The sequence below is a fragment of the Bactrocera oleae genome, chromosome 2 (assembly GCF_042242935.1).
Source record: "Bactrocera oleae isolate idBacOlea1 chromosome 2, idBacOlea1, whole genome shotgun sequence".
In the NCBI taxonomy this organism is placed as follows: domain Eukaryota; kingdom Metazoa; phylum Arthropoda; class Insecta; order Diptera; family Tephritidae; genus Bactrocera; species Bactrocera oleae.
Window position 1 is genome coordinate 80,449,084 of NC_091536.1, and position 26,437 is coordinate 80,475,520.

Sequence of the window (26,437 nt, forward strand, 5' to 3'; positions counted from 1 at the left end):
ATTAAAATTTAGTTAATTAATTTCCTATTCCCTTGCATCGACCACAATAAGCATTACCCATGATCCGCATGACCGCCCAGTAATCATTCCATTGCACAAACAAATATCATCTTTCATTACAATTACCATAACCACTAATCAATAATCCATACTTCATCATATAAACATCTCAGCCTTCATTTAACTGCTCGTCACTAATACATATATGTCTTACAATTCACACACCTCTCCACTGCTTCAAGAATGAAAATCCTACTCCACTCATTCTTTGTATTGCAACATCAATCACAACGAAATCATTGAAGAACGCCTCATTCCGAAAATAAAACGTAGAAAATCTTAAACTAAATAAAATGTTTGTGCGCCGAAACCATTTAGTTTGATTGTTGTTGTAATCGTATTGTGTTTTGTGTGTGTTTGTCTTTTGCAGGACGGTCAGCGCGGTCATTTAGAGGGTCTAGCATCCGTCTATTGTGAATTGTTAATGGCTCCCTTTGGAGATATTTTAAGTGCTTTAGAAAACGCTCGTCAAGCGGCGTGGGCGGAGCGAAGTCCACTGAATCCGGCCGGTGGCAGTGGGAGTAGCGGTAGTGGTAGTGGCGTCAGTGGCATTGGTGGCCCCAGCGTCAGCACACACCACCGGCATCATGGTCATCGGGGCCATTCGAGCCAAGGTGGCCTGCCAAATAGTCATAGTCAGCCAATTTATGTGCCAGGAAAATACTCGGTATGTATGTGTAGATTAGTTATGTAAGTAGTAAATATATACAATTTTTTTTAATTAGATGAAAATATTTGGATTCGAAAATCGACTGAGTTCGGCAACAATGAATTTGTAAACTCTAACATGTATACGCTTTTATTTACAATATTTCTTCCAAATAAAAGTAGTACACAATTAATACTTTTGTAAATCATATTCAGCTTTCCAATGCGATTTTTTGTTTCTAAGCATTCGATAGATTTAAATGCTTTGAAAGTATATCGATTCTACGCAAGGGATGACTACAAGCTTATCATTTAAAATCTCACTACTGGTCACCAAAATACACCTCTATTGAGAAAAGATACTACATTATAATTTAGGGTATACGTGCATTGGATACTATAACAGGGTTTAGCTATAGGCGTGGCTACAGAGGCCAGTTTACTTTAGAAAGCAGATAACAGTCTTAAGATAACATTTTTGAAAAGCACTGTTGAAAGAATTTTGCTTTGACCATTGAACTTTAAAAACGTTATATTTAGTACATTTTAATTAATTTTACTACTCAAAAAAATTATGAACCGAAGTTAAAAATTTTGTTGCAAATTTCGTTTCACAACACATTTAAGGTACAACGATTTTTTTTTTTTTTTTTTTTTTTTTGATATCAAATAATATCAAATATTCAACTTATTAATACTACACAATTAAAACAATACTGCAGACAATTGCACAGTAGTCTGTGATTAGTAGCCAGTAGCCCTGCGTAATGCAAATTTTTTGTACGGTCGCCAAGCGGTTACTATAAAAGTGCAAACTTTTAACTCAAAAAATGAAATAACATTGACTAATATGAGTACAAAAGGATGTTATGTCTTAGCTTCCCAAGGTTATGAAATATTGTTGCATATCGTAATAAGCTTTTTACCATACAACAGCTTACTAACCGAGCTGGCGTCGAGCGACCAGCTCATATAAATATTTTGAATAATTAATTTTCATTACGTTTACAAGTTTTCGCTTCCATTTCGCATTCAACTTTCATGCAAACGAATTTCTTATGGAATTTTGAGTGAGCATACAAACCGTTAGTCGCTCCAAGGCCGACGCAAAACAAATTTACTTTCCTTCATTTAATCAAAGATGAAACTTTTCATGAATTAAAAACAATGTATGAACATTTGCAATTGCTTTGTGTTGACGCGTCCATGGGGATTAAACGAAAGTCAAGCGACCAACACTTGAGCTAAAACAAGAAGAAGTGCGTTAGTGACTTGTAAGCTGCTGAAAAGCGACTCGCTCGCAAAGTTAAATAAACACGCAAACCTAATATTTATATCTTATATATATGTATTATGTATATATAATATATGTTTATATATATGCAACCGTAAATAGTGTATAAATATATTTGCTGTCGGCATTTCACTTTTCGGCTTTTCGCCTTTACTTCTCTAATTTTTTCTTCTTCTTACACCATATCAAAAGTAAAGATGAGCTGCCTTCTTACTTGCCAGTTTATCTTGAAATCTAGTGAAAACCGCAGCTGTGTATTTGTGGTCCCCAAGCAATCCAATGCTCAAACCGAATTTCGAAAGATCGGTACAAATTCAATGCAACAAGAGCAGGAGTGTACGACTTGCACATAAACTGTTACAAGGATGCCAAATAATTTAGTTATATATGTATGTATTAATATTAGGGTGTGCCAAAAACGAATTTATCTTCAAGAAATTTAGTGCATAATTGTCTTAAGCAATCAACGAAAAAATCAGATCGGTCCACTACGCCATATAGTTGCCATATAAACTGAGCTATCGGAATCAAGTGCTTGTATGGAAATCTTTTTCATTTGACAAAAGAGAACTTCAAGAAATTTGGCATGTTAGAAATTAGATCGGATCACTATAACATATAGCTGTCATACAAACTGTCAGATCAAAATCATGATTAAGATATTTTTTATATTTCTTTGTGCTATAAAGAGTACATTTTTGAGGGATATTATAGCGTCGGTGCAGCTAAAGCTAACGTTTTTTGTTGTTTTTTTATTTGGTTCACACTAATAAATATAGTATATATGTACATGTATGTGATAATAAATATCCAGGCACCAAGCAATAGAGCATTACCAATCATCATTTGATTCATTTCGCTTGCACAAATACAACAAATTTGAATTGCTCATGTAACCGTTATGGCATTTTCTTATGTTCTTGAGTATTTTCTTCATCTCCGAATGCCTGCTTTTAGTTGCCTTCGCAATCAGCACTAGCTACCAGGCAACAGTGCAAGCATGCCGGCCTCCAAACTAGTGCATTCGTTCAATACCGTTATTTCTTCAGCTTACGAGAAATGTAATTCCGTTCTAAGTCGCCTCGTTTTGCTTGATTTTGCTACTCTATGTAGTTTGCTTGATTTTCTTCGCATTTTATTTGCTTTCTACTGCTGCCTTCCCTTGCCTTCGTCTGCCCGGAGCCTACACTACTCGTTTATTCGCATTTTTCTTCGGCAACAACAAGTCTCGAAGGTGTTAATCCGTTTTAGCGTTCAAGTTGCACAAACACTTGGCAGCTGCATGAAAGCTGCTCAAATTACTTTTCAGCCATGTTTACGGCTCAGCAATAACAATAACACAACAAACAGCAGTTCACAAGTATTTCGTGCACAACACAACTAAGAAAACATTTATCCTTCGGTTTGGCATTACCGTGTTTGCCCGTATTTATTTTTCATGCTTACTTTATTGCCACTTCTAAGCGGTTGTTGCAACTTGCTGCTTTTCTACCAACCAACTTTAGTTTCCACTTTTTTCGCCTTCGCCTTTTTATCAGCGTGAAATTTTGCGCCAACAGCAAAGTTGTAAACAGCCCACTCAATTTAATTTACTACACACACATATAAATACATATATATTTATAGTTTTAGTATACACATCCGCAAACCCGCTTACTTTATAGGCCAACAAAACTCACTTTTGTTTTCTCGCTTCTTCTTTGCAGCCCTCGAGTTGTCTGTCCGACAAGGAAGAGGACGAAATTTACGGTTTTGGTTATGGTGTTTTTGCACCGCGTGTTGCACGTGGCGGTCTCACACAGCAGCAGCAGCTACTGCAACAGCACACCTTGCAGCAGCAACAACAGGCGCAAGCAGCACAACAACAACAGCAGCAGCAATTACCATTAGTGCCAGGTAGCCAACAGCATTTGCAACAACAACAACAACAGCATCAAGCTCTACAAGCCCATCAAACACTCCCGCCGAATGTAGCACACTTGAATTTCCTGCAGCAAAAGTAAGTTGAAGTTGTTACCAACCACATTTAAGTGCATAGACACACACACACACAATACGAAATTTCTAATTCTACTTCGTCTCTTTCTAATTACAGTTGCTTAAGTCCAAGATCAGCGTATTTCTACGAATTTCCACCTAATGCAGGTAAGTTTCCGATTTATTACGAACTTCAAACAGAAAAAAATACGTGGGGGTGCCAAAAGGTTTTGTAGCAATTCGAAATTACGAGATACTTGTAAACTGTTTTTATTTTGTTACTCGAACTGAGAACATTTGAGTTTCAGTACATTTAAAAAATTAAGCAACAGCCAACCACTTATTAGCTTTTAACTCTTTACCATTTCTTGTTTGGTCTTTTATAACTAACACTGGTGGAATGAAAATAAATGCTAATCTTCTGGAAGGAAATATGATACCCGGTACTATTGGGTAGGTCAGCCTCAATATGTGGACTTGCTTGCTGTTAACTTGGCGACTTCAGAGTTAGCGTTAGCTTTAGAAAGTCAAGCAGACTATCAAATTTTAGACCGGTTCCACGGGAAAAGGATCGTTTATCATTTGTAGACGAATTTTTCGGAAAACCACTGACCTGCTGTGGTTCCCCCAGCGGGCAGGGGTTAGAATTTGGCTGACGTAGGTATGCCTGTCGTAAGAGGCGACTAAAATCCAAATGCACTATGTCTGTTTTTCAGATTTGCCAAGAAATATCAGCATATTTATCTCGGAAATAGTGCTATAATACTCAGCTTGAACTGATATTATAAAATTTGAATGAGATTCCTTCTAATGAAAGGAAAAAAATTTCAAATTCAAGCGACAAATGTCATTGAGTTTAATGGGTACTCAACTGGCAGTAGCTACGGCTACAAGGTTTTACCGGAAACTTTAATCTGGCACCATGGGGAGCAGAAAGCCCTTGGATTTCGGTCCACTCTGCTCAATGGGTTTGGCCCTTTAAGGAGATTCGTGGTGGCTGTGGTTTACACCTAAATGCCGAAAAAACTAAATAATTCAGTGCAATGTGGCAGAAGCTTAAGGTTGACCTCGATTCCGACCAAGGTGGTTAATGTGTTCATTCTACGCTCCAATTGGTATCCAAATAAATGCTTGCAAAAAGCTTGCACAAAAAATACAACGGAAGTTAACCTACTATGGTACGTTTACAGTATTAAAATATTTGTGCCAACACTGGATATCTAATACCTTAGAACACGCAAAACACAATCCTGTAGAATGTTTTACAAATCATCGTGCTTTTAAGCTCATTTGTACCCACGGTTTTATTTCACAGACTTGTTTGCTCGAGGAAATTAGTAATTTCATGCTTTACATATCAATCAGGTCATATCAAAATCTATCCAACCAAAGTAAAGTGTTCTGCATAATCACCGAACAGCGGCAAGCAAGTTACAACACACGATTTCTAGGTAAAAGTTTTCATTTTTGAAATAACTGTATTGTGTTTACATTTAATTAGACAGCGATTAGCTGTTAAAATAAAACACGATCCCTTGTAAAGGCTTCGAGTTCCCAGCATTTAACTTTCATATTGGTTTAAGTATATTTAAATATAAAAATGTAATATGGTTGAAGCTAAATAAATAATATTCTCGTGACTGCCTTCAGCTAACTAAAGGTTTCGTGTTTTCGTTTCTTTTGCAGAAGGTCGTGAGACCAAGAAACGTACCACCTTAGCGAGACTTTTAAAGGGTCTAAAAACTGTAAATCGACGAGACCGAAGTAATCAACAAACCGCCGCACAAGTGAGGGTAAGTAATCATAAGTGTTATAATATTCACAAATATTAGAAAAATTACATATTACATGGAGTTAGCACTAACCAGCTGGGTCTAATAGCAATAATAAAATGCTACCAAAACCAACCTTTACTTGATATTTAGCCAATATTTTCGCTATTCGTGCTGCGAGCCGAGAAAAGCAAGTATTTGTCTATGCCTCCCTCATACTTAGAAGTCTTCGTTTTTCAATCGCTATCACAGAATACTCACTTCTAAAGCTTCGCAGAGACTTAGCGAGTTTTTTGTGCACTATTGTCCCAACAAGCAATAGTGTTGCATTATCGTTTTCAAAATTTAGAAGCATTCGTAAAACTTTTAGGAGCAAAGTAGAACTAGCCGAGCCAAATTTTAGTATTTTCTTGCATGATATTTGCAAATTGCGCCGCGGCAGTAAAACAAGCGTTTGCGCCATCTTTAAATAGAAACCATATACTTTTCCATCAAATATCCTGTTCTGTCGCTGCTTCGTGTTGAAAATGTTTTATGCCACCGAAGACACACTATGCCACATCAATAATGTATGTGCATAAACACGAATATTTAGCTATAAAAAGCAAGCATTTTTTATTTGCATGCGAGTTGAGCAAGAGCGCGTTTATTGCTGCAACAAAATGCTTCGCTAAATTTTTCATGAGCTCTTTTTTTTCATTTGCCATCTTAAGGAGACAAATGCGCCACGGCTACCTTCAATCAAATTTTTCTGGAGTTTGCTTTTTAAATGCTTGTTTGCAAATTTCTGTTTACATTTTCTTAGCTTTTAGGGGTTCATGTCCGCACTTTGTTTTTGCTGTTATTGCCGTGTTTATATTGCCGCTGAAACCGAACGCCACATGCCAGTATTCCACTGTGCTTCGCGCTTATTCTTTTGTTGTCATATTTAATCTACACCCTAGGGACATGCAAATTTTTGCTCAACAAACACACTCACACACACATGTGTACAGGTGTTGGTATGCGCCTATGTATGTTGCGTAACATCGAAACGTCTGCCGTCTAACACACCGCGCCAATGTCCGACCGTCTTCCGCGCTGCCGAAAATGTTTACAATGTAAAGGTTAAACGCGCCGCCGACACCGCTCCCTGCCCTCGTTTATCTGCTATTCCAAAAGGATTCATTGAAGACGTTTTCTTTCTTTGATTAAACCAACATTTGCCAAGGGAAACATAAAAGGCGCAAGAAGGCGACGTAAATATGCCGGGCTAGAAGAAAGCAGTGCGAAGTTTCTTGGCAATGAAACGGTTGCAGTGGCGCTGACTTGACGATGGCATTGGCCGCCGAGATAGCGCACAGCGTGCAAACAAGCGCTCCACACCCCTTCTTCTCTATCCACATACACTCTCACAAAACGAAGTCATAAATAACGCGAAAGGATAGAAAACACGCATCTGAAGATAAATATTGTTTGCTTATGTGTGTGTGTGTGTAAGGTATGACACCTGCGTCCGCAAAAAACGCTATTGAAAAGCTGCCAACACAAAAAGGGGATAATGCAGCTCAGGTGGTTGATCACCGCAAAACGCGGAAGCCGTAAATTCAGCAGCGGCAAAGTGCGATTAGGCTGCCAACACCAGCCGCTGCGGGTTCGTGCAATTCGGTTTCCCTTTAAAATATCTAATTAAAAAATGAAGAGTAACGCTTTGAACAGGCGATGAATGAAGCGCACAAGATTATGAGGAAAAATTACAGCGATCTAAAATTTTACGATAAGCATTTCTTTTGTGCGCAAACCCTTGTCTACGTTTAATTATATGATATAATTGTTAGTCCGAAAGGTTCAGCTGCAACGCTGTTATCAAGTCCCAACATATGTCTCACCGATTTATTAAAATCTGTTTGTTTTGAATTGGCCACAGCGGACACATTGCGAGTAAATTATTTGCAAGTTCAAAATGTTTTTGTTTTTAGACAAAGCTAAATTAATAATTAACCAAAATAAACGAAATGGCGGAATGAGATAATAACAGGACAAATCTTATGAGAGACATTGCGTGTTCAAAAGATTCAAAAAGCAACATTGCTATGCTAATGCAATGTCGAGTTATGGTGCTTTAAATTTGCTTTAAATTTGCTTTAAATTAGAGGAACGCCAGATGTAGTTATTTTCTATATTTATTTCTAAAAAAAAATATAAATTTTATTTAGTTCATATTTTGATATTCTATATATTTGAAAATAACATACACAAATTTTAAATGAATATCTATTCAATTTTTCAATTGCTAAAAAAATTAACAAAATTCGACAATTTTTTTATTAAATTCTGCCATTTTGTTAAATTTTAATTTTTTTTTTAACAATTAGAGAACAATGTATAGACAGTAGCTGTTAGATTTATAATATCTTTTTTAAATTCCTATTTTCCACTACGGTGTTGGCTGCGTTCACTGCAGCAGTAGAAGGCTTTGTTGGCAGTAGATTGAGTAGAAATAATGAACAACGCTCTAAAAATAGTAATTTTAATTAATTTTTGGAATTTTTTTTTAATATTCGTTATTTATGTATAAGTACAATATATCTGCAACATTTTAAAATATTTCGCGTAATAATTTTCTTTAAGAAAGTTTTCAAGAAACGTATTTCTTCGTGCAGTTACACTGGGTGTGTCCTTTAAGTGATCTGATGTTGGTAATCTAAGTGTGATGAGCGAAGATGTGTCCTAAAACCTTTTCAAATACATTAAATTTCCAAAACAGATGGGCCTTCTAAAACAAGCTAAGATTCAACCTTTTTCATTTACCACAGAATAATTTTTTAAGAAAAATCATATAATTTTCACAAGAGATCTAGAGTAACTCTAAAGAAATCTGGAAGCATTTTCAAAGTGACGCGTAAGATTGAATGTGAGTTGACCAGAAAAGTTAAACAAATTTAGGTCCTTCTGGGGAAATGAAAAGTGACGTTAAAATTTTATTGAATTTTTCTACGAAGAAAGAGATCACTAATAATGCGCGATTTGCGTAAAAATGTTTTTCTGAAATTTCTTTAACTGGCTAGAAGACTTTATTCAGCAGCTGGTATAACTTTAATGCATAAAATGATAGAGTATTAAGATCAGAGGCTGTAACTAACTGACTAAAATCACCTAATCATACAACTTTGTTTAACTAACGATAAAAATAAGATAAGATAACTAAGAGCTCAGCGTTGCCAAAATTCAAATTTACGTAAATGAATTGCTAGTAACATAGTTCACAGCAATTGAGTTGATTTTTGACTATGGGCAAAGTAATGTTAAAGTTATAGAGACCAGTATTTATGCTTCAGTTTATCTATATTACTTACATGTATATGTTGCGTGCCCAGAAATATTAAAAATAATTAATAAATATTTAATTCGAAAATTTTTAGGCGGCGAATGAACGACTAAGACATTTTCAAACAATGAATGGAGGACATCACCAAAGTTTTGAAGAGACAATCCACAGGGTAAGTTTAAAATGTTATACGTTGTGTATTTACATTTTCATAAAACCTTAATTTTTATTACAATAACTCTGTATATAGTTTAAAAATAAAAAAAGGCAATCAGAAGTTCGCACAAAAATTTTTGGTGCTATATGCTATAGTTTTTTCTGTCAAACACACAATTCAAAATCTGCTAAGGGTTTATGAAAATATTTCGTATACATACATACAAGTAAATACCTAGATTTTACTGCTTGAGCACAATATATTTGATTATTTTATGAATTGATGATCGCAGTTCGCTTCGTTGGTTCAAACTTTTTATATTCCCAGATTTCGCGAAGCTTTTTTAAGGCCTATAGAACTTAAGTCTCTCAAATGCACACGAATATTTGCTACAAAACGTGGACCAATCCAGTAAATAACTCTGTTAATTTGTATTTTCATGTTTTAGCGCAAAATTTTTGCAGCCTCTCCAGTATTTGCACTATGTATATGTGTATAGATATACCATTAATACAATTGGAGTCCCTTTAAAGCGTTTGCAAACACTTTTCATGCAGCTCATTAGTATGCAAAGCCTTCAATGCAATAAATTTGCCTGGGAAGTCAGAAATTTGGTATTATTGAACTGAATTAGATATGCACCCTTTTATCGTTGGCTTTTGTGCAAGCGTTCACTACTCTGAAAATTAAATGTTTTTGCTTCGATTTTAGAAAATACACCGATTTCATTCAACAGCGCGTATGAGTAACCTCTTAGGTTTTACATTTAGCAACGAAGTAAGAGCGACCGTCCATTCAATATACGAAAATCCATCAGATGGCAGAGAAACTGTGAATCCGCTGGGAATTCAATACACTCTTTCAACAGGACATTGCAGTGAAATCTTCTTTAACCCTATTTCTATTTAATTGAAATAAAAATAAAATGTTTTTTACAAGTCTGTTTGCTATGAAAGCCGGATTAGCAAATAAAATCGTGTTTAAAATTGTATTTTATTCACATAATCTCAACATTTTTCTAGCATGTGAGATGCAAGTGTATATCATTGTGGCATCCAAGCTGCAATCTAATAAAAATAAAAGCAACTAATATCACAAAAACAACAACAACTCACCTGAGTGTCAGTGGCGTAATGACATTGTCGCACAGCGCAGAGGGTGTAGCCAACAACAGCGAATTGTATGCATTATTTAAAAGTTCATTGCCGTCGACATTCATTATTAATGACAACAGCAACAACAACAAAAATGTCACAGCCTGAGTGTACAACACGACCGAGAACACAGCTCCAGTGCGCTGTGCAACAACGGTAACAAGCGAGAAATAAAAGTACCAACACACAGGCGGCGAAGGGAGGAGGAGAGACAAGCCCAATAGTGCGCGCACACATACAGACGTTCGCGTTGCACCACCACCAGCCAGACAGATGCCATGCAATGAAGATGTGAGCATAAGAAAGTGCGGTGGCATAACGGCGCTGCTGGGCAGGTGCGCCAGTTACGGTGTAGCGGGTATTGTCGTTACATGTTGTTACCGTTTCTCTAGTGTTTCTTGTTGTTACTGTCATTGCATTTATTATGCATATTCTCCTCAGACACTGCCATAACTTGCTGCACGAAAACAAAAACACAAAAAATAAAAATAAAAACAAGAAATAAAAAAAAACACACTGCGTTCCGTTGGGGATTTGCATATTGTTGTTGTTCTTGTTGAATCGTGTATGCTAACCGAAAATATGCCTGAACTTGCGGCATAAATTAGACTTTTTCTGTGCTCAGCAACAAACTCGTAATAAAGTTTGACTTGCAGAACTTGTTGTTGTTGTTGTCACAGTCACACCCCACACATGCAACAGCATTCACCGTCTACAGCAACTGCGGGGTTTACTCGAACACACGAACTTTTTCGTTGCAACGCTATAATTTCTGTGCAATTTTTAAGCATGCTTAGTGGTTTTTTGCTGTTTTTGTACTGTTATCACTCGCCTGTTACTATGCTACTTCTTATCTGTAGCCTATACCACTCGACGCCTACGCTTGTAGTGCTTATTATTGCCAGCTGTCGTCGCTGTGCGCACTGGCTGCCGTTGTGTTGTTGTGTTGCATACTGCTTGTTGTTGCTTTATTTTGTCAATTCATGCGCACAATTGCGCTACTTATGCACATTTTCGGCAGCGCCTTCATTCCGGCACACCATGCCGCCAATAATGGCATTTAAGGTAACCGTGTTGCAGATGCTGCCTTCGACGCCACCAATGCCGCCGCCGCTTTGTAAGTGTTTGTTCAAACTTTCAGCAAGTGCATACACAAAAAGCGGAATATTTACAGTGTGCTCTCCGCACAAACGACGACATCATACTCCTCACATCGTCTATGCCTACAGGGCGTATGAGTGCGCGCGGTGCCTAGCTGCCGGTTGACAAGTGTTTCGCATACGCCGTGTCGTTGCGATGCACAGTTTTAATTTTTTTTCTTTTTGTGTTTTGGTTTCGGTATTTTTATTTTACTTATTACCCACGTAGGTGCGCTTTAGTTGCTTTCATAAGTATGCACATAAATTTATTTACTTTATTTGCATGCTGTTGCGTTACGAAAAGCGAACTTTTGACTGCCAAATAAAAATTTTGGTTTTGTGAAAGCCTTCTTTTAGCATTAAGTATATATTTAGCTCAATTTTGCATCATCAAAGTGCTACTTTCGCTTTCGAGTGCCATTAATATGCTGGAATTTTAAAATATTTCGTATATGTTTTCCATTTTCAGCTGAAAGTACAAGAAGCAATGCGCAAAAAGGAGAAATTCCAACGCGAACACGAAGAGGTATGACTGCATTAAACATTACATTAAATAAATTATTTTTTGATAAATTCACATATTTTAATAACTAAGATGAATACATAGACATTTAAAGATTTATATAAATAATTTAGGAAAGATTTTCACTATATTATCGTTAGCATAAAAAAGGAGCGATTTAAAAGTTTCTGAGTTATCAGGAATTACTTAGCATAAGTCACAAAAGAAGAATGCTCTACTAAGAAAAATCAGTGAAAAAGCGTTATGTTATTTTAATTAATACTTAATGTTTATGCAATCTTACGTTCGTATACTAGGTATCAGCAAATGGTCGACATAAACTTCTTTAATGGCTGGCATTCATTGTAAATTATTTTAAAATGTTTTTGATATCCTTCTGTAACTAACAATTTGAAGTCAAATATCAGTATAGTATGGTTTAAATATGGAACGAAAAAGCACTGTTTTTTGAAACACCAAAATACGCCAACAATACCAAAAAATATATAATAAGCTTTTTTAGTAGTATTTAGATTTTTGTGTGAATTAAAGAATATTTCAAATATTTTTCTTAGTTAGAAATTCCTAAGAAACTCAGTTCAATTCGCTTTTCAGTATATCTTTAAATGCGTGTTTCACAAAATAACATTTTTCGAGTTTGCCTCAGTAATTACTCGGGGATAAATGAGACCCGCTTACTATCAAATTTTTTCCACATATTAATTTTTTCGATTTAATCAAAGATTTTGTCAGGCCGAAAACGACCAAACTTTTGGGTAAAACTCAACTTTTTATTTGAAAATGTGCCCATTTTGTCAATTTTTGATTTTTCTCGACTATAGATCATTTTATGGACAATATCTTCTTATCGAGAAAATGCCACAATCACTACAGCAGTGGAAAACCATTTTTTAACGTTGTCGAAAATCGCAAATATATAAAATATAGAATTTTTTTAAGTATTCTAAAATATTTCTAAATGTATCCATAAAATTTTGTAGTTATTGATACAGTAAATATTTTTGTTTTAATTCCCATAAATCCCATTTTTTAGACTGTTCCATTAAGCGTACCTTAATCTAATATGATTTTAGCAGTCACATTCGGTCAAAATTTAAGCAAATTTCGCATTACATCAAAGTAAATGCAAATTTTATCCATCATCATCAATTTATTAAACGGCGTTGACTACCAATAATTCGATTTTTTACTCAAAAATTCTATATAGCAAAAAAAATAAATATACATATATATATATGTATAATTCCATTTAACTCCAGAACTACGAACTGGTCAAAATGACTATTTCGATAATTTCCATAAAAATACCATTTCCTCTTTATTTCTATTTAATATTTTACGATGTCATGCATTTAATTTAATTTATGTATAGAATAATATTATAAATTATTTCGTTCTTACGTTTCTAATTTTCAGAGAGAGAGAGACACCTATTTGAAATAGTATATGAAATAGGTATATGGTAAATCGTCGTAGTTCTAGTGTTAATAATGTTTTAATCCATAAAATTAAGATCAAAAGAAAATAAGGACCTATCAGGTGGAAGTATAAATCACCACCAAAAGCTTGCTTTCCTTATTGAGCACAGTTTAAGAATTAAATATATAATAATTCCTATGGCTTTTAGAGGGATATTCACGCAACAGCACGTTTATAAAGCAAGTGACTAGCTAACAGATTATCTCATTAATTCTTATTAAAATTTTGTTTGAGTATATTTCTTTAATTTTACTCTGAATTAAGTTTGGAATTTTGTAGGATTTGTAGTTGTTTAACGTAATCAAGTGCATGCGTAATTTTCGAGATACGACCACGTCGGCACACATACTTGCACTACCTCTCTTGATATAATATACCAAGCATAAACCACTCTTGGTTGCTTAGACATAAATAATTTGGTCTAATTTACTAGACCAAAAGACAAATGACACATTTTCACTTTCTTTGCACGCAAATAAATTACAAACTCGCAAACTTCGCTCTCTCGCTGTTTTATGCCATGTTGTAGTGGTCAACCGCAGGACACACACACACAACAACAACTACCAAACATAAACAAAAGGCCGAAAGACTACTCGTATGAGCATTACAAATAATAAATACAAAATTGGTTTAGAAAAGTAAGCCACTGTGTGCAGTTATTTGAAGTAGGAAGTTCAAGTGTGTGCCAATTGCTTTGCTGGCTGCCATCTAGGAAAAGTGTAACTTAACTTTTCTTAATTAACCGCTTACCTTACTTGGCAAATATTAGATGTTAGTGCAGTAAAACGTAGAACGTATAGAATAAGTGAAAGAAGGTTTACACAATAAAAAAAACTAAATTGTAAAAATTTTCCATAATGAAAAAAAAAAACATTTTTAAAACATTTTCGCCCTCTCAGTACCGCTCAGTTCCTTGCCAGTACGTGCTTTTCGGTGTCCTTCCACCAGCTTACCTACTCTGTTTAATTTTAATCCATATTCTGTGCGGCCTATTCACACGATTACTCGGCAGGCAGCAATAAATCCATTGTTTATGTACCACCACACCACCACGCACGCACACTCAGCACTGTATGCGTGCATAAACCACAGTGGCGTGTGATAGTGGAGAGCTGTGATAGATTGCACACGTAGATCCTAGCATTGTTGGTCGGGCAACGAAAGTGTTAGCCAGATTAAATCTAATGTAAGCGAAACTTTTTAGACATGTAAGAGAAATTAAACCGAAATAAGACCAAACAAAGATTTATAAACCACTGTGCGCCTGAAGTTATGCCAAGAAGCGAGTATTCGTAGGAACTACTGGAAGCAAGCACATACACGCACATGAAAACAATTGCAACGTAAGGGCTGTGCCAGAAATAGTTATGCAGCTGTAGCTCGTTCTAAGTTGCTCTCGAAGAGCACGTCGCTAGAATGCTGCAATTACTGTCTTGGGCTTGCTGTTGTTTGTTGCTGTTGCAAAAATAAAGCAGCAAAAATAAATTAGAAAAACTGTAACAAAATAATCAAAGTGAGGCAAGTTAAAGTACATATGAGGCAACAACAACTACTGCCGTTACTGTGGCTGCACATGCATATTCTATGAGTTATTGTAATTGCTCCTTTTTCTTGGCTTCCCTGGCTTCCTTGTCATGTTGTGGCCATTGCTTTCGGCTGCCTTTTGCCCCTTGTACTCCTGTTGCTCCTGTTGCAGTGGCTGCTGGAACTTTTAATGCAAAAGCTCACACACACACACATGTTTACATACTAAATGTTCATTTGTCTTCACATATCTTTGTGTGTATTGACAGTTATTTGTGTGCTGCTGGAGTACTTTATACCCTGCCATTGTTGTTTTTATTTTTCTTTTTATCTCCTACTTTTTGTGTTTGTTGTTGTCGCATGACTTAGCAGTCTCACATTAAAATCTCTCCCCCCTACCCCGAAACACTTTGCGCCAAGCATCTCTATTATTGCTGCCAACAGACATGCATTGGTGTATGTGTATGTGTGTGTGTGCTCGTGTTGTGAACACTTCAAACGCCTACAAACTGCCATGTAGACAATGCCATCTTACTCCCTTCGCTCTGCTCATACTGAGAGTGCTTGTGCGGCAATGGACAGTCGCTCAGTCATTTATTTGGCAGCGAGCAATGGCAGAGCTGGCGGCGCATACAATATTCATTTTCCAACAAATGACTGCAATTTACCCGACTCTTCTTGTTCTCCACTCGCTCAAGTGGCGATGCGCGCAGTGTGGCAAGCATGCACAGGTATGTTGTTTGTAGGCATTGTTTGTGCAGTAATTATGTATGAAAAGGTGATTGCCCGCATACTCATGCCGCTTTAAGACACGCTGAAACTCTCTGTGAGCCATCGCTTTGGTGATAAAATCTTCTCTCTATTTAATTACTGTTAGAAATAAGCATTTAAGAATTATATTATTCGAAACTAAAGTTAATTATTCTCATAGATATTCTTCAATAATTTGGTTTTGTATCTGTAATGTGAGGTTATGTAATATGTAGAATCCTTTTTTCGAAACAGTGGTTTTTCAACTGTCATTTAAAGTATAAAAGTTTAGGAAACTGAAAAATATATCAAATAACAGCGAAATTATATTTGCTTTTATATCCCTTCTGATTCTTCTGCGTCTTCTAGTACCGTAGTCTGTAATTATAACCCGCCTAATTGTATACTAAGTTTGCCACGAAGTTTGTAACATCCATAGAGAAACATCGAAGACCATCAAAGTATACCTATAAATGATTAGAGTGAGCGTGAGTTATGCCCGTCTGTTCTATACTATATATGCGAACTAGTACCTCAGTTTTTGCTGGAACAAGCTCAGCTGCCGGAACAACCGATATCAGACTATTAGAAGATATAGCTGCAATACAAACTGATGAGTCAAAATCCAGTGCTTGTATGGAAAATTTTTTAATTTGCCAGGATGACTTCCAGAAATTTAGCATAAGTTAATATCCAAGGCTAAACGCTAAAATCAGCGACCAAATTGTTAAAATTGGACCACTATAGCATAAATCACACGATCAAAATCAAGCTAAAGTTTTGTTTATACCCTTTTATGCTATAAGAAATGCTACTGTGAAAGGTATAAAAAATACCGTCCCGGATATTGTCGGGATAAATATGGTCACCTAAGTCCATATTCATAGTGTCCGCAGCATTTATATTACTCTGTACAACCCAAACAACGTTTTCAAACGGATATCAAAAGGCCTCTTCTTCACAGTCTCTATACTAAATTAAAAACATACTTATGAGGTACTGCTTGGATTGTCTTTTTTTACTGCATAAACAGTTTCAAGCAATCATTACATGTGAACCGTTCTTCAACCTGCTATTGTTATTATAAGAGACGAATTGGTCTCCAACTTCTTACAATCATTCAGTGGTGAAACTAAATTATTGTATGCAGGTTGAAAATTTGTCGTAAAATATTGAAGACAAAATTGTTTACTTTTCACCTAAAAAAAATGGCTTTTAAAAATCATGTATATTTGTATGACATTTCCAAAAGTATTGCTGAGAGAGATAAGCACGACAGTTACTTTTATTGAACAGCGATTTTTGTGATTATGCCTTGCAGTAATACAATAGAACAATCGGTTCCGGATAAAACAGTTTCATTACTAACTGAGACTAATAAAATCAATCAAATACAGCGAGATCTGCATTGACGCTAACGGATTTTTGATGAGCTCAGCCCCTCACTGTTTATATTGTTTCATAAATATTACATCGATTTTCCTAAGGCTGAAAACTTCAAAAACTAGATTACTGTAAAGCCCAACCTTAACTGCTAAAACCTTTAAATTTCTAAAAACCTTAACAATTCAATACTAAGATCAGTGTGTAAGTGAAACGCCAACTTGAATTAGAATTCAGCACACATTTGCCAGCCAATGCTTTCAGAAATACAGAAATTGCACATAAAATTGTAAAATAAACTCTTCCTAATGGAACTTTGTAATTTTTTATATATTTGAAGGCCACCCAACAGCATTGACTATTTACTCCCGCTGAGCTCCTGCAATTTGTATGCTTACATATAAAATAAATAAGCAACAATACACGTAACTGCACGCTCATACTTACACACACACACGTGAGTTTTGTGTGTATGTATATTCTAAGAGAAATATGTCGGTCCCCTGTAATGCGACACAACTGTTGAAGCAGCAAAGTCACTTCCATTGCGCTGTTGGCCAGCGTGAATGTGACTTCAATAAAAATCCACTCAAGACTTGCAACTGCAACAATTGCGAACTTTTACCTTCCACTTTGAAAATCCTTCCTTCCGTCTTACCATTAGTTTGCAAATACAGCAGTTGTATAGAGTCAGCTGCGTTCTTCTGTGCCCTAATAAGGCGAGCTCAACACTGTAGTATGGTTGTCGTTGTTTTTTTATGCCGTTCACGCTCAACTGTTTGCTAACAACAGTCACGTATGTATATATCTAATCCACCAGCATGGCACACGCTGGGTGCAGCGCATAATGTTGGCCAGTTTCGTTCATTAAAATTTGTTAGTTCGCAGTGGAAGTTGTTGTAAAAAAGTTGTTGTCAACATATATGAAATTTGTATACAACACATTATTGCTATATGTATAAAAATAAATATTTTCATTAATAAACACATATTCGCAATGAGTTTGCCACTTACTTAAATAGTATGGCGTCTTTTGATTATGTGACATTGTTTAGCAAAAAGTAAATTTTTTTTTTAATCTCTATTAAAAATTTTTTGAATGTTGAATTCTTGTCTGAGCATTTTCAGTGCATTTGTGAGATCATTGATCATTTTAGAAAAACTTAAATATTTAACATAAGCATACTCGAAGCATTTCGTATCTAAAATTCCAAAGTAAGTGAATTTCGTAAATAAAAAATTCTCTTGTCAAATTTCTAGAGAGTACATAAATAGTAGATACAAAAACATATTTTAGTTATCTTATCGAGGACTCTCCTGTGGTTTAGGTCTTAGCTAGAAATGCTGTTGGAGCTTTTTTGCCTTCAAAACGTTCAAGACTTAAACATATGTAATAATTTGGAAAAAAATTGTAAATTTATATAGTTATTTACTAGACATATGTAAATATTATATATACATATATATAAAATTTTATCTTATTACAATTTTCACTTGATTTTCCAGATTTTACGAGATATACGGCAAGGTTTGCTTCAAATGAGTCGTGAGGGTCGAATAGGTAAGTATAAAAGAGAGCTAAAAAAGCTCTAAAGTGTACAATTTTTATTTCTTCGAAATGCAATTTTTATATTTTTGATTAATCTTGTAGGGTAGAGTGGTGTAGATGTATTGAGGCTAAGCTCATTTAAACAATTTTATAAGCTGTTTTTTACAATAACAAAAAAGGAGTGTTATACAAAAAAAAAACCAACCTATGTATATATGTATAACAACTAAATTTAAGTATTTTCATTTAAAATTTTGCACATTTTTGGCTTAACTTGTTTCCATATTATTTGCTGGTTTATTCTCCATAAAGCTTTGCATTTAAAAATACACATTCTATAACATTTCTCCAAATATTTCGGCATTTAGTAACGCTTCGGTGTTGCAGCTGCTAAAAAGTTGACTTTCCGTCCCAACGGCTTTGTTCACCTGCAACAGCAAGCAGCTCTGTGCGAGCGACTCTTATGCCTAAGTGAGCATAAAATGCATACGTCCGTTTCCGTTTGGCGTGCAAACAGTTGCATACCCACACATACACGCACATACACGCATATGCATGCAAAGCAATTTCTTCTTTTCAAAACAAGATTGCCAACACAAACAAACATCTTGAGCACCTGCTCAACTCTTTTGGCTGTCGCACTACTTTAGAAACCAAGCAGCGTGTTCCCGTACCAATACACCCGAAACCTAGTCGGACAGACACATACGCGTGCTGGTCGGCTGCATCTTGGCGAAATGTCGAGTAAACAAAAGTGCAATGACACTTTTCGGCTGTCGCTTAGCATACTTGATTTTTCACTTCTTGCCATTATTTTGGTCCGACTTCTTGAAGCATGTTGCTTTCTTTCACTTGTATACTTGAAGTCACAGTGCACTTGAGCAACGCAACATTTTCCATGTAACTGCGCGTGAAATGCTGCACAAGTGTCGGCATGCAAAAGTCGTTGCATACTTAGCAGCGCAAAGCACATGTGTTGTGCACCGGGATACCTGCACGAGGCATTCGAAGTGTTTGCTTAGGGAATTTGTGCATTTTTTTCATCTTTTCAAGAGAATTTAAGCCTAACACGATTTTCATTAATTTTGAGTGTAAATTTTGTGTATTTTAAATTTAATTATTTATATTATCTGAGATATTTACTTATAATTGTTTTTTGTCTTTTTGTTCCCTCGCAGACGATACCTACATGTATGACGATGCTCTACGTGGGCCACATTACGCAGTCAGCGGCTTACATCATCAGGGTCACTGGTATGATGAGCCGCCATATGAGAGTGATCCAGATGACTTCCTGATGTCCGGTATCAATTGTGGACCCGCCGCTACAATACAGGTAATTATTTTGACAAGCAAAACCAAATGAAGAAAGAACTATTTTTTGGTATTTAAGTAGATAATATCAAAAAAAATACATATTTATACACTTATTCAGAGTTTTTACTTCAAGAAAAGTATATAGACTGTTTCTTTATTCATTCCCAATATTTGAGCATCTGCTCTCTTAACTTCGTTTTTCCTTAACGCTAGAATAGTCAAGAGATCTTATTAATTATTTTATCCCTTATTATACCTAACATTTTAAAACAAGTCAAAGGCATTTCTAAAAAATAAATATAAATTATTAAAATTTTTAATTTTTACCAATGAAAGTTAGGAAATTGTAACTTTTTGTGAAGAGCAAAGCCTCAAAATAAACTTTCTACAAGACATTGGAATTATATCAAAGCTATTGGTCTAGTTAATGTAGGTAAACAAAACAACTAAAGTTATTTTACAATAAATAAATAATTTTTGACAATAAATAACACTTTTCCAACCATATGTTTCAAACAAGAGTCAAAGAACCCACTAAGGCAAATAGTAACTTAGTAAAACTTCATAAAAACTAGAAAATTAACAACTTTTCTTTGAAGTCTGAACTGAAAACTGTTTTCTAGGGGGTTAAGGTTGAGATCCGTATATTAAAAATAAGATAATATCAAAATATTTTTTTTTTTATAAATAAACTTTAAATTTTGGTTGCTTATACATATATTCAATATTTATTATATCTCGACATTGATAATTCTTGCCAATAATTAAGGCGAAAAAATCCTAACTTTTAGCTAACCACAATTGCTGTTAGCTATACCAAAAACAACGTCACATTTTTAAATTCAGCAATGTCGTCTTCTCTCTGTAATCTGATTCATCGCAATTCACTGCCAGCCAACCACAACCGAGGGCTACGGAAATTCATTTCAACCTATAAGTGGTTACCTTTTTACGGCGTAAAGAACGGACCAATATCCGCTTTAACTTTTTATGCTACGGCTTTTGGCATGCTTCAACCTTTTTTGGTGTGCGGTTTTTTATTTATTTGGTTTTCTGCTGCTCACTTGGACGCTTCTTTTGAGCATTTCGCAAATAACTGAAATAATTTTTCGAATTTAAGCTTAGAAGTCGTTTATGCGCCTGCCGAATTTAATGCACAACGATTTTATACGCAAACGTTGAATAAACAAAAATATTTTATAGCCAGAGTTGCCAAATAAAAATGAAAATTTATAAATCTGTTATTCAAATGTCTTAAATAAGAATTTTCTAGATTAAAAATTATAAGAACTAAGACATTTTTTTTTTAATTTTTCTAATAACAAATTTCAAAAGTAGAGCTCACTTAAGGTTCTTCTAGCCGATTAAAATTATTTTTAACCCAAAAAATTGTATCCCCAAAATAAACTCACTGTTAGCTATCTTTTAGCCCTATTTTACCACAAAATAGCTATGCACATTTACTTCCCGCTCCAATAGCCCTCAACATGGCATACGAAAAAGGCAGACCCACACACGGGCGCACTCTTGCGTGTGGTTTTAGTTCAAGTTCATTGAAGCTGCGCCATGACTCGCTTCACTGCCGACTTCACTCTGGCGTGCGAGCATCCTTTATCAAGCCCTGCCTTTTTTGCCCGTCACCACTCATTATTTGTATTTTCCAACTAACCGATTTCTTATATTCTTTCCTTTTTCGGATTACTTTTTTGCTGTTTTTGTCTGTCTGCCCGAGTGTCTGTACTCGGGCTGCAGCGCACATTTCTTCGATTTTATTTGCAATCGCTTTATTAAATTACACGCTGAATATATTTTCTTTGCTTTGATTTCGGGTTCGCCAGCGAGCGTTCACAGGCACACATACACACACCCACGCATACATACGTCTGTGCATTTATGATTCCCCAAAGCAAACTTTCTTAGCTGTTCTTTTTTTCAATTTGGTGTTTTCGCTTCAATCGTTTGCTTTCTTTTATTGCTTTCTATTTTTTATTGAAATTCACTTTATGTTTATTGACATCGCGGAAATGCATAATTCTTGTGGAGCTACAAACCAAATGCGCCACCCGCCAACCGCAAGGGGTCGTATGCACGCTACTCACCGCTCGCCTTTTCTCGTTTGGCAAATACGATTTGTGCTTAGGAGCGCTGCGAAGACGCTGGCTGTCCTTTACAATTTCCGCTTCCCATAATCTTAATAAGTAGTCAGCTTCGATTTCGCCACACTTTTGTCTGCCAGGCGTCGACGTCGGCGCCTGAGCCCTAGGTTTCGGCGTAATCGGAAACCGCACTTCGCGTCTCTTCTTTGGATGCTCAAGCAACAACAACAACAATGACGGCAGCGGCACTAGCGATAGTGGCAGTTGTACATAACTGTAAATGCCACTGTATTTGCCATTCGATAATGCTTGTTGTTGTTGCTGTTAGCGGCAGATTAAACTGTGAACTTGTTTTCCCTTTGATTTATGAGCTTTGTGGCTTTTCACAAGTGGTTTTTGACTCTGCATCAAATCCCTCAATTTCCATTCAGTTTGCTTTGATGTCAAATTTTGTTAGTTGCGAAATCGAACGACACACACACATAGATTGTATATGTATATATACACACACACACACATCCATAACAGGCTTTATTCATTTACGTGCGCTGGGTGGGTGGGGGGTTAAGTGCCGGCCAAGGCATAAAAAAATACAACGAATATTATTTGCGGTTTTTTGTGGGCCCAAATAAATGTCATTCGATTCCATTTGAATCGGTTGCGAAAAGACGCAAACATAATGTTAAATAAAATAACCAAATAACGGAGTATTCGAGCAATTGTCGTTAAGGCAAATTGTAATAAATTTATTAGGAATGTACAAGTTTGCTGACAAATGGTAAAAAGTACGCGCTTTCAAGGGGAGCGGCATAATTTCGTAACCACAAAAGAGCAAATTTTCTTCTATATATATATATTTAGTGTTTTTGTTGAGGAATAATCAAATTATCAAGCAAACGACAAGCACTCAGCAAATAGAGGAGTGCGGTGATGATTTATGCGAGAGAGCGTGGATGGAAGATAGTGGTTCGAATAATCAATACTCATACATATATGTATGTGGCTTAGACATTGTATGTATTAATGTAATAGAAAGCAAATTAAAGTTAGGGTTGTAATGAAACGCAAAATTGATTACAGCTTGAGGTTTTTTCGTTTTCATACCCTAAACAGGTTTTATAAACTCTGCAACGAAGCTTAAAACACCCAGTAGGAAACGTCGTCGACCCTATGAAATATGTACATAAATGATCAGCATGACGAGCTGAGTTGATTTGTATATAGACGAACTAGTCCCTCAGTTTTCGAGGTATCGATCTGCAAATTTTGCACGCGTTCTTTTCTTTCCAAGAAACTGCTCATTTGTTGGAACCCCCGATATCACATCACTATAGCATATAGCTGCCATACAAAATGAACGTCCGGAATCAAGTTCTTGTAAGGAACATTTTGTATTGGTGAAGGGTATTATAGCTTCGGTGCTGACTACCAAAGCGCATACAATGCCTTTCTTTGAAATTTATTAGTCTTTCAGTACCTTATTTCAGTTAACTTCAAGGGAAAACAACATATCGGTTTCAAAATGGGAATTTTAAATTCAAAATTAAAATATGCCAAAAAAATGTATAGCGGGAGGAATCGAAGATTAAAAAAAAATTTCGTAACAAAATTTCCGACCTTACAAGTAATGAAAATTGCTAAGAAATTTAGGCTAAGTAACCTTAACAGTTTTACTACTGGCCTATCGTCTGTGCATTTTTATAATTTTCAACATATCATATTTCGCTTTTACGAGTTTCACAGAATTAGAAAATAAAATAATAGACTACCTAGTATCAGCCGAATCACCGAAAAAATGTCTTTGACTATGGTTTGGTCTAACTAACTACTAACCAAACCGAATCATCATTTTTGGCTTTTCATACAAATTACAACCAACGAGTTACGAGTTGAGAACCGAAGCGATTGGTTTCCCGACCATAGACTTATATTCAGTTCTTATGTGTTATAACTGTTATTTCATCTTTACGGCGACAACTTGGGCATAAATTTGACAAGTGTAACTAGAGTATAGTCAGTAAAAATTATTTGAAAGTATATAAAACATAAGGAAGCAGTTTTCTGACACAATCATTTCAGTATGAAATACTTTCGTAAATGTGGTTTAATTTGAGTTATACTCTAGTTATTGTAATAATAGTTCGCGTTAATTTTTCACTTCGAAAGCTTCGATCATGTTCTACAGTTGTCTCCAATTCGACAAGCGTTAGAGAGTTGTGAATCAAACAAACTATTGCAGCTATTCAAGCAGTCTGATTTCAGTTAGGGTGCAACCGTAACTCATTTCTTTTCTTTCTTTGGTGAATAAAATTTTCTTCAAATTCAATTTTATTACCGCCTTGGCCAGACCATTGTTGTGTCTTACGTTTTCTTTAAAAGTTATAGTTTAATATAAGTTTTAGATTATTAAAAACAATAAATAAATAATTTTCATTTATAGCACATTTGTCATTGTAATTGTTGACACTTATTTTACATAATGAACCATTCACAATAGTAGAATGTGTCTAAAGTGAGTAAAGTGAGTGAAGCGAATGTTAGAAGCATTGAAGAAAGCGGTTATAATAGTTTAGTGAGTTATCAGCGCACGCTCCTGTAACGAATGCAACTCGCCAACTATGGTGTTGGTGAACTTTTTTTTACAAGAAAGCAAGACTCTTACATAGCGATCAGAAAAATGACGCATCAGTCACGGCTTATATTTTTTTTTATAAAAAAAATGGATTCTCAATCGTCGCAAATAGCATTTATTAGCCCCAAATCATTAAATATTGCGTTTCATGTTATCTTAACAAATTTCTTTTTTTTTTTTTCTGTAGAAAGCATCAAATGGCTTTGGAAACTTTTCTGTTGTTTATTCACTATGAAGCTTTAATATTATATTATATTAATTTTTCAATTGCCTCAAAAGCATTCGAGCTGCATTTCGTTACTTCCCAAATTGGCCATATGATTAAAATTTCATTCACTCTAAAAAATGTATACACTGTAATCAAAGCAAATATTCCAACATTCATTGTGCATACTCACCCTCATAAAAATACGTACAACAAAACCGAAAGAGTGATCCTATGTTAAATTAAAACACAACTGAAGATTATTATGGCAGAGAAAAAGCTCTGCTCAAGCAAACAGTTTCAACAGAATTTTCAACTTTAATACCAAAACACAATAGAAAGTGCACAATCCACACCTTCGTCAGCGCAGCATACATTTTCGCATTGGCCATATAACGCTTTATAATACAAATTCAAATAAGGCTTATATTGCTTAGTGGCAAAGCTTTTTGCCAACTTTTCTAAACTTTGTTAATTTTTCATAATTCCGAACATTTTCCCAGCAGACCGCAGCCACATTTATGGCCGCGCGCACCGCCGTTCCGAGCACACCTACATACATATACACACACACATGTAAATTTATTTTTCTTTGCGAATATTTTAACATTGCTATAATGTAGCGCTTTTTGTTGTTATTTCTAATTCACAGGGCGGTCGGGTACGTTTCACCTCCAATCGTGAGAGTGTTGGTGTAATTTCATTAAGATCCGCCGGAGATATTTCACTGCCACAGCGAGGACCGCCCCGGCGTGGGCTTATCGTGCCACAGCAGCCGCCAAATCCACCGACAATAATACCGTTAACGCATGCCAGGTAAGATTATACGCACACCATCCTTTGCACCTATACATATACACATGCATATATAAATATAGTGGCACATAGCGTAACCCATTGACCGAGCGTTTAAAAGCTGGAATAAAACCGAAAAATACACACTCGAAAGCTTTTTAAAAGGGTATTTTCTTGTAGGCGAACACACACACCAACACCGGTGTTTGTATGTATGCGCTTAGCTAGCAGTATGTTCTTTGGTTTTACAGCTTCTCTTTGTTGTATTATGGCGTTAGCTGCTGCTGAAACAGTTTCTGCTGCTTTAGTCAACACATTAATAATAAATATGGCTGCAGGAGCTAAGCGCGCACACGCACACATACAAAGCATTCGCATATCCTTACTGGTCGAACATACACACGCGCGCGCAGTTACAAAGCCAACAGCTCGTGTCCGTCAGCAGCAGGCAAAGTAAAAGGTGTAAATTGAGCAAAATATGCGCCAACAAAAAAGGTGTGCAATGGTACACCTACAAATGTTGCTGGGCGCCACTAAATCACACCTTTTATATGATAGTACAACAACAACAACTAAGACTTTATATAAAACACAGCACAAGCATAGACCAACGCAAAATGAGCGCAGCAATTGGTGATGGTTAAGTAACGTTAACGAGTATCGGGAATTTATT

At 35.7% G+C, this 26,437-nt stretch overlaps 1 protein-coding gene across 2 annotated transcripts in view; it reads left to right on the plus strand.

The window, feature by feature from the left end:
- The window catches only part of SKIP (Shal K[+] channel interacting protein), a 309,242-nt gene that overhangs the window by 266,834 nt on the left and 15,971 nt on the right, over positions 1-26,437 (plus strand). For both annotated transcript variants that reach the window (XM_036369686.2, XM_036369690.2), the window contains exons 3-11: positions 431-727; positions 3,709-4,001; positions 4,098-4,147; positions 5,666-5,772; positions 9,153-9,230; positions 11,978-12,034; positions 18,677-18,731; positions 19,898-20,055; positions 25,622-25,785. In XM_036369686.2, coding sequence (XP_036225579.1) covers positions 431-727; positions 3,709-4,001; positions 4,098-4,147; positions 5,666-5,772; positions 9,153-9,230; positions 11,978-12,034; positions 18,677-18,731; positions 19,898-20,055; positions 25,622-25,785 — 1,259 coding nt within the window. The remainder of the gene's footprint in view (positions 1-430; positions 728-3,708; positions 4,002-4,097; positions 4,148-5,665; positions 5,773-9,152; positions 9,231-11,977; positions 12,035-18,676; positions 18,732-19,897; positions 20,056-25,621; positions 25,786-26,437) is intronic.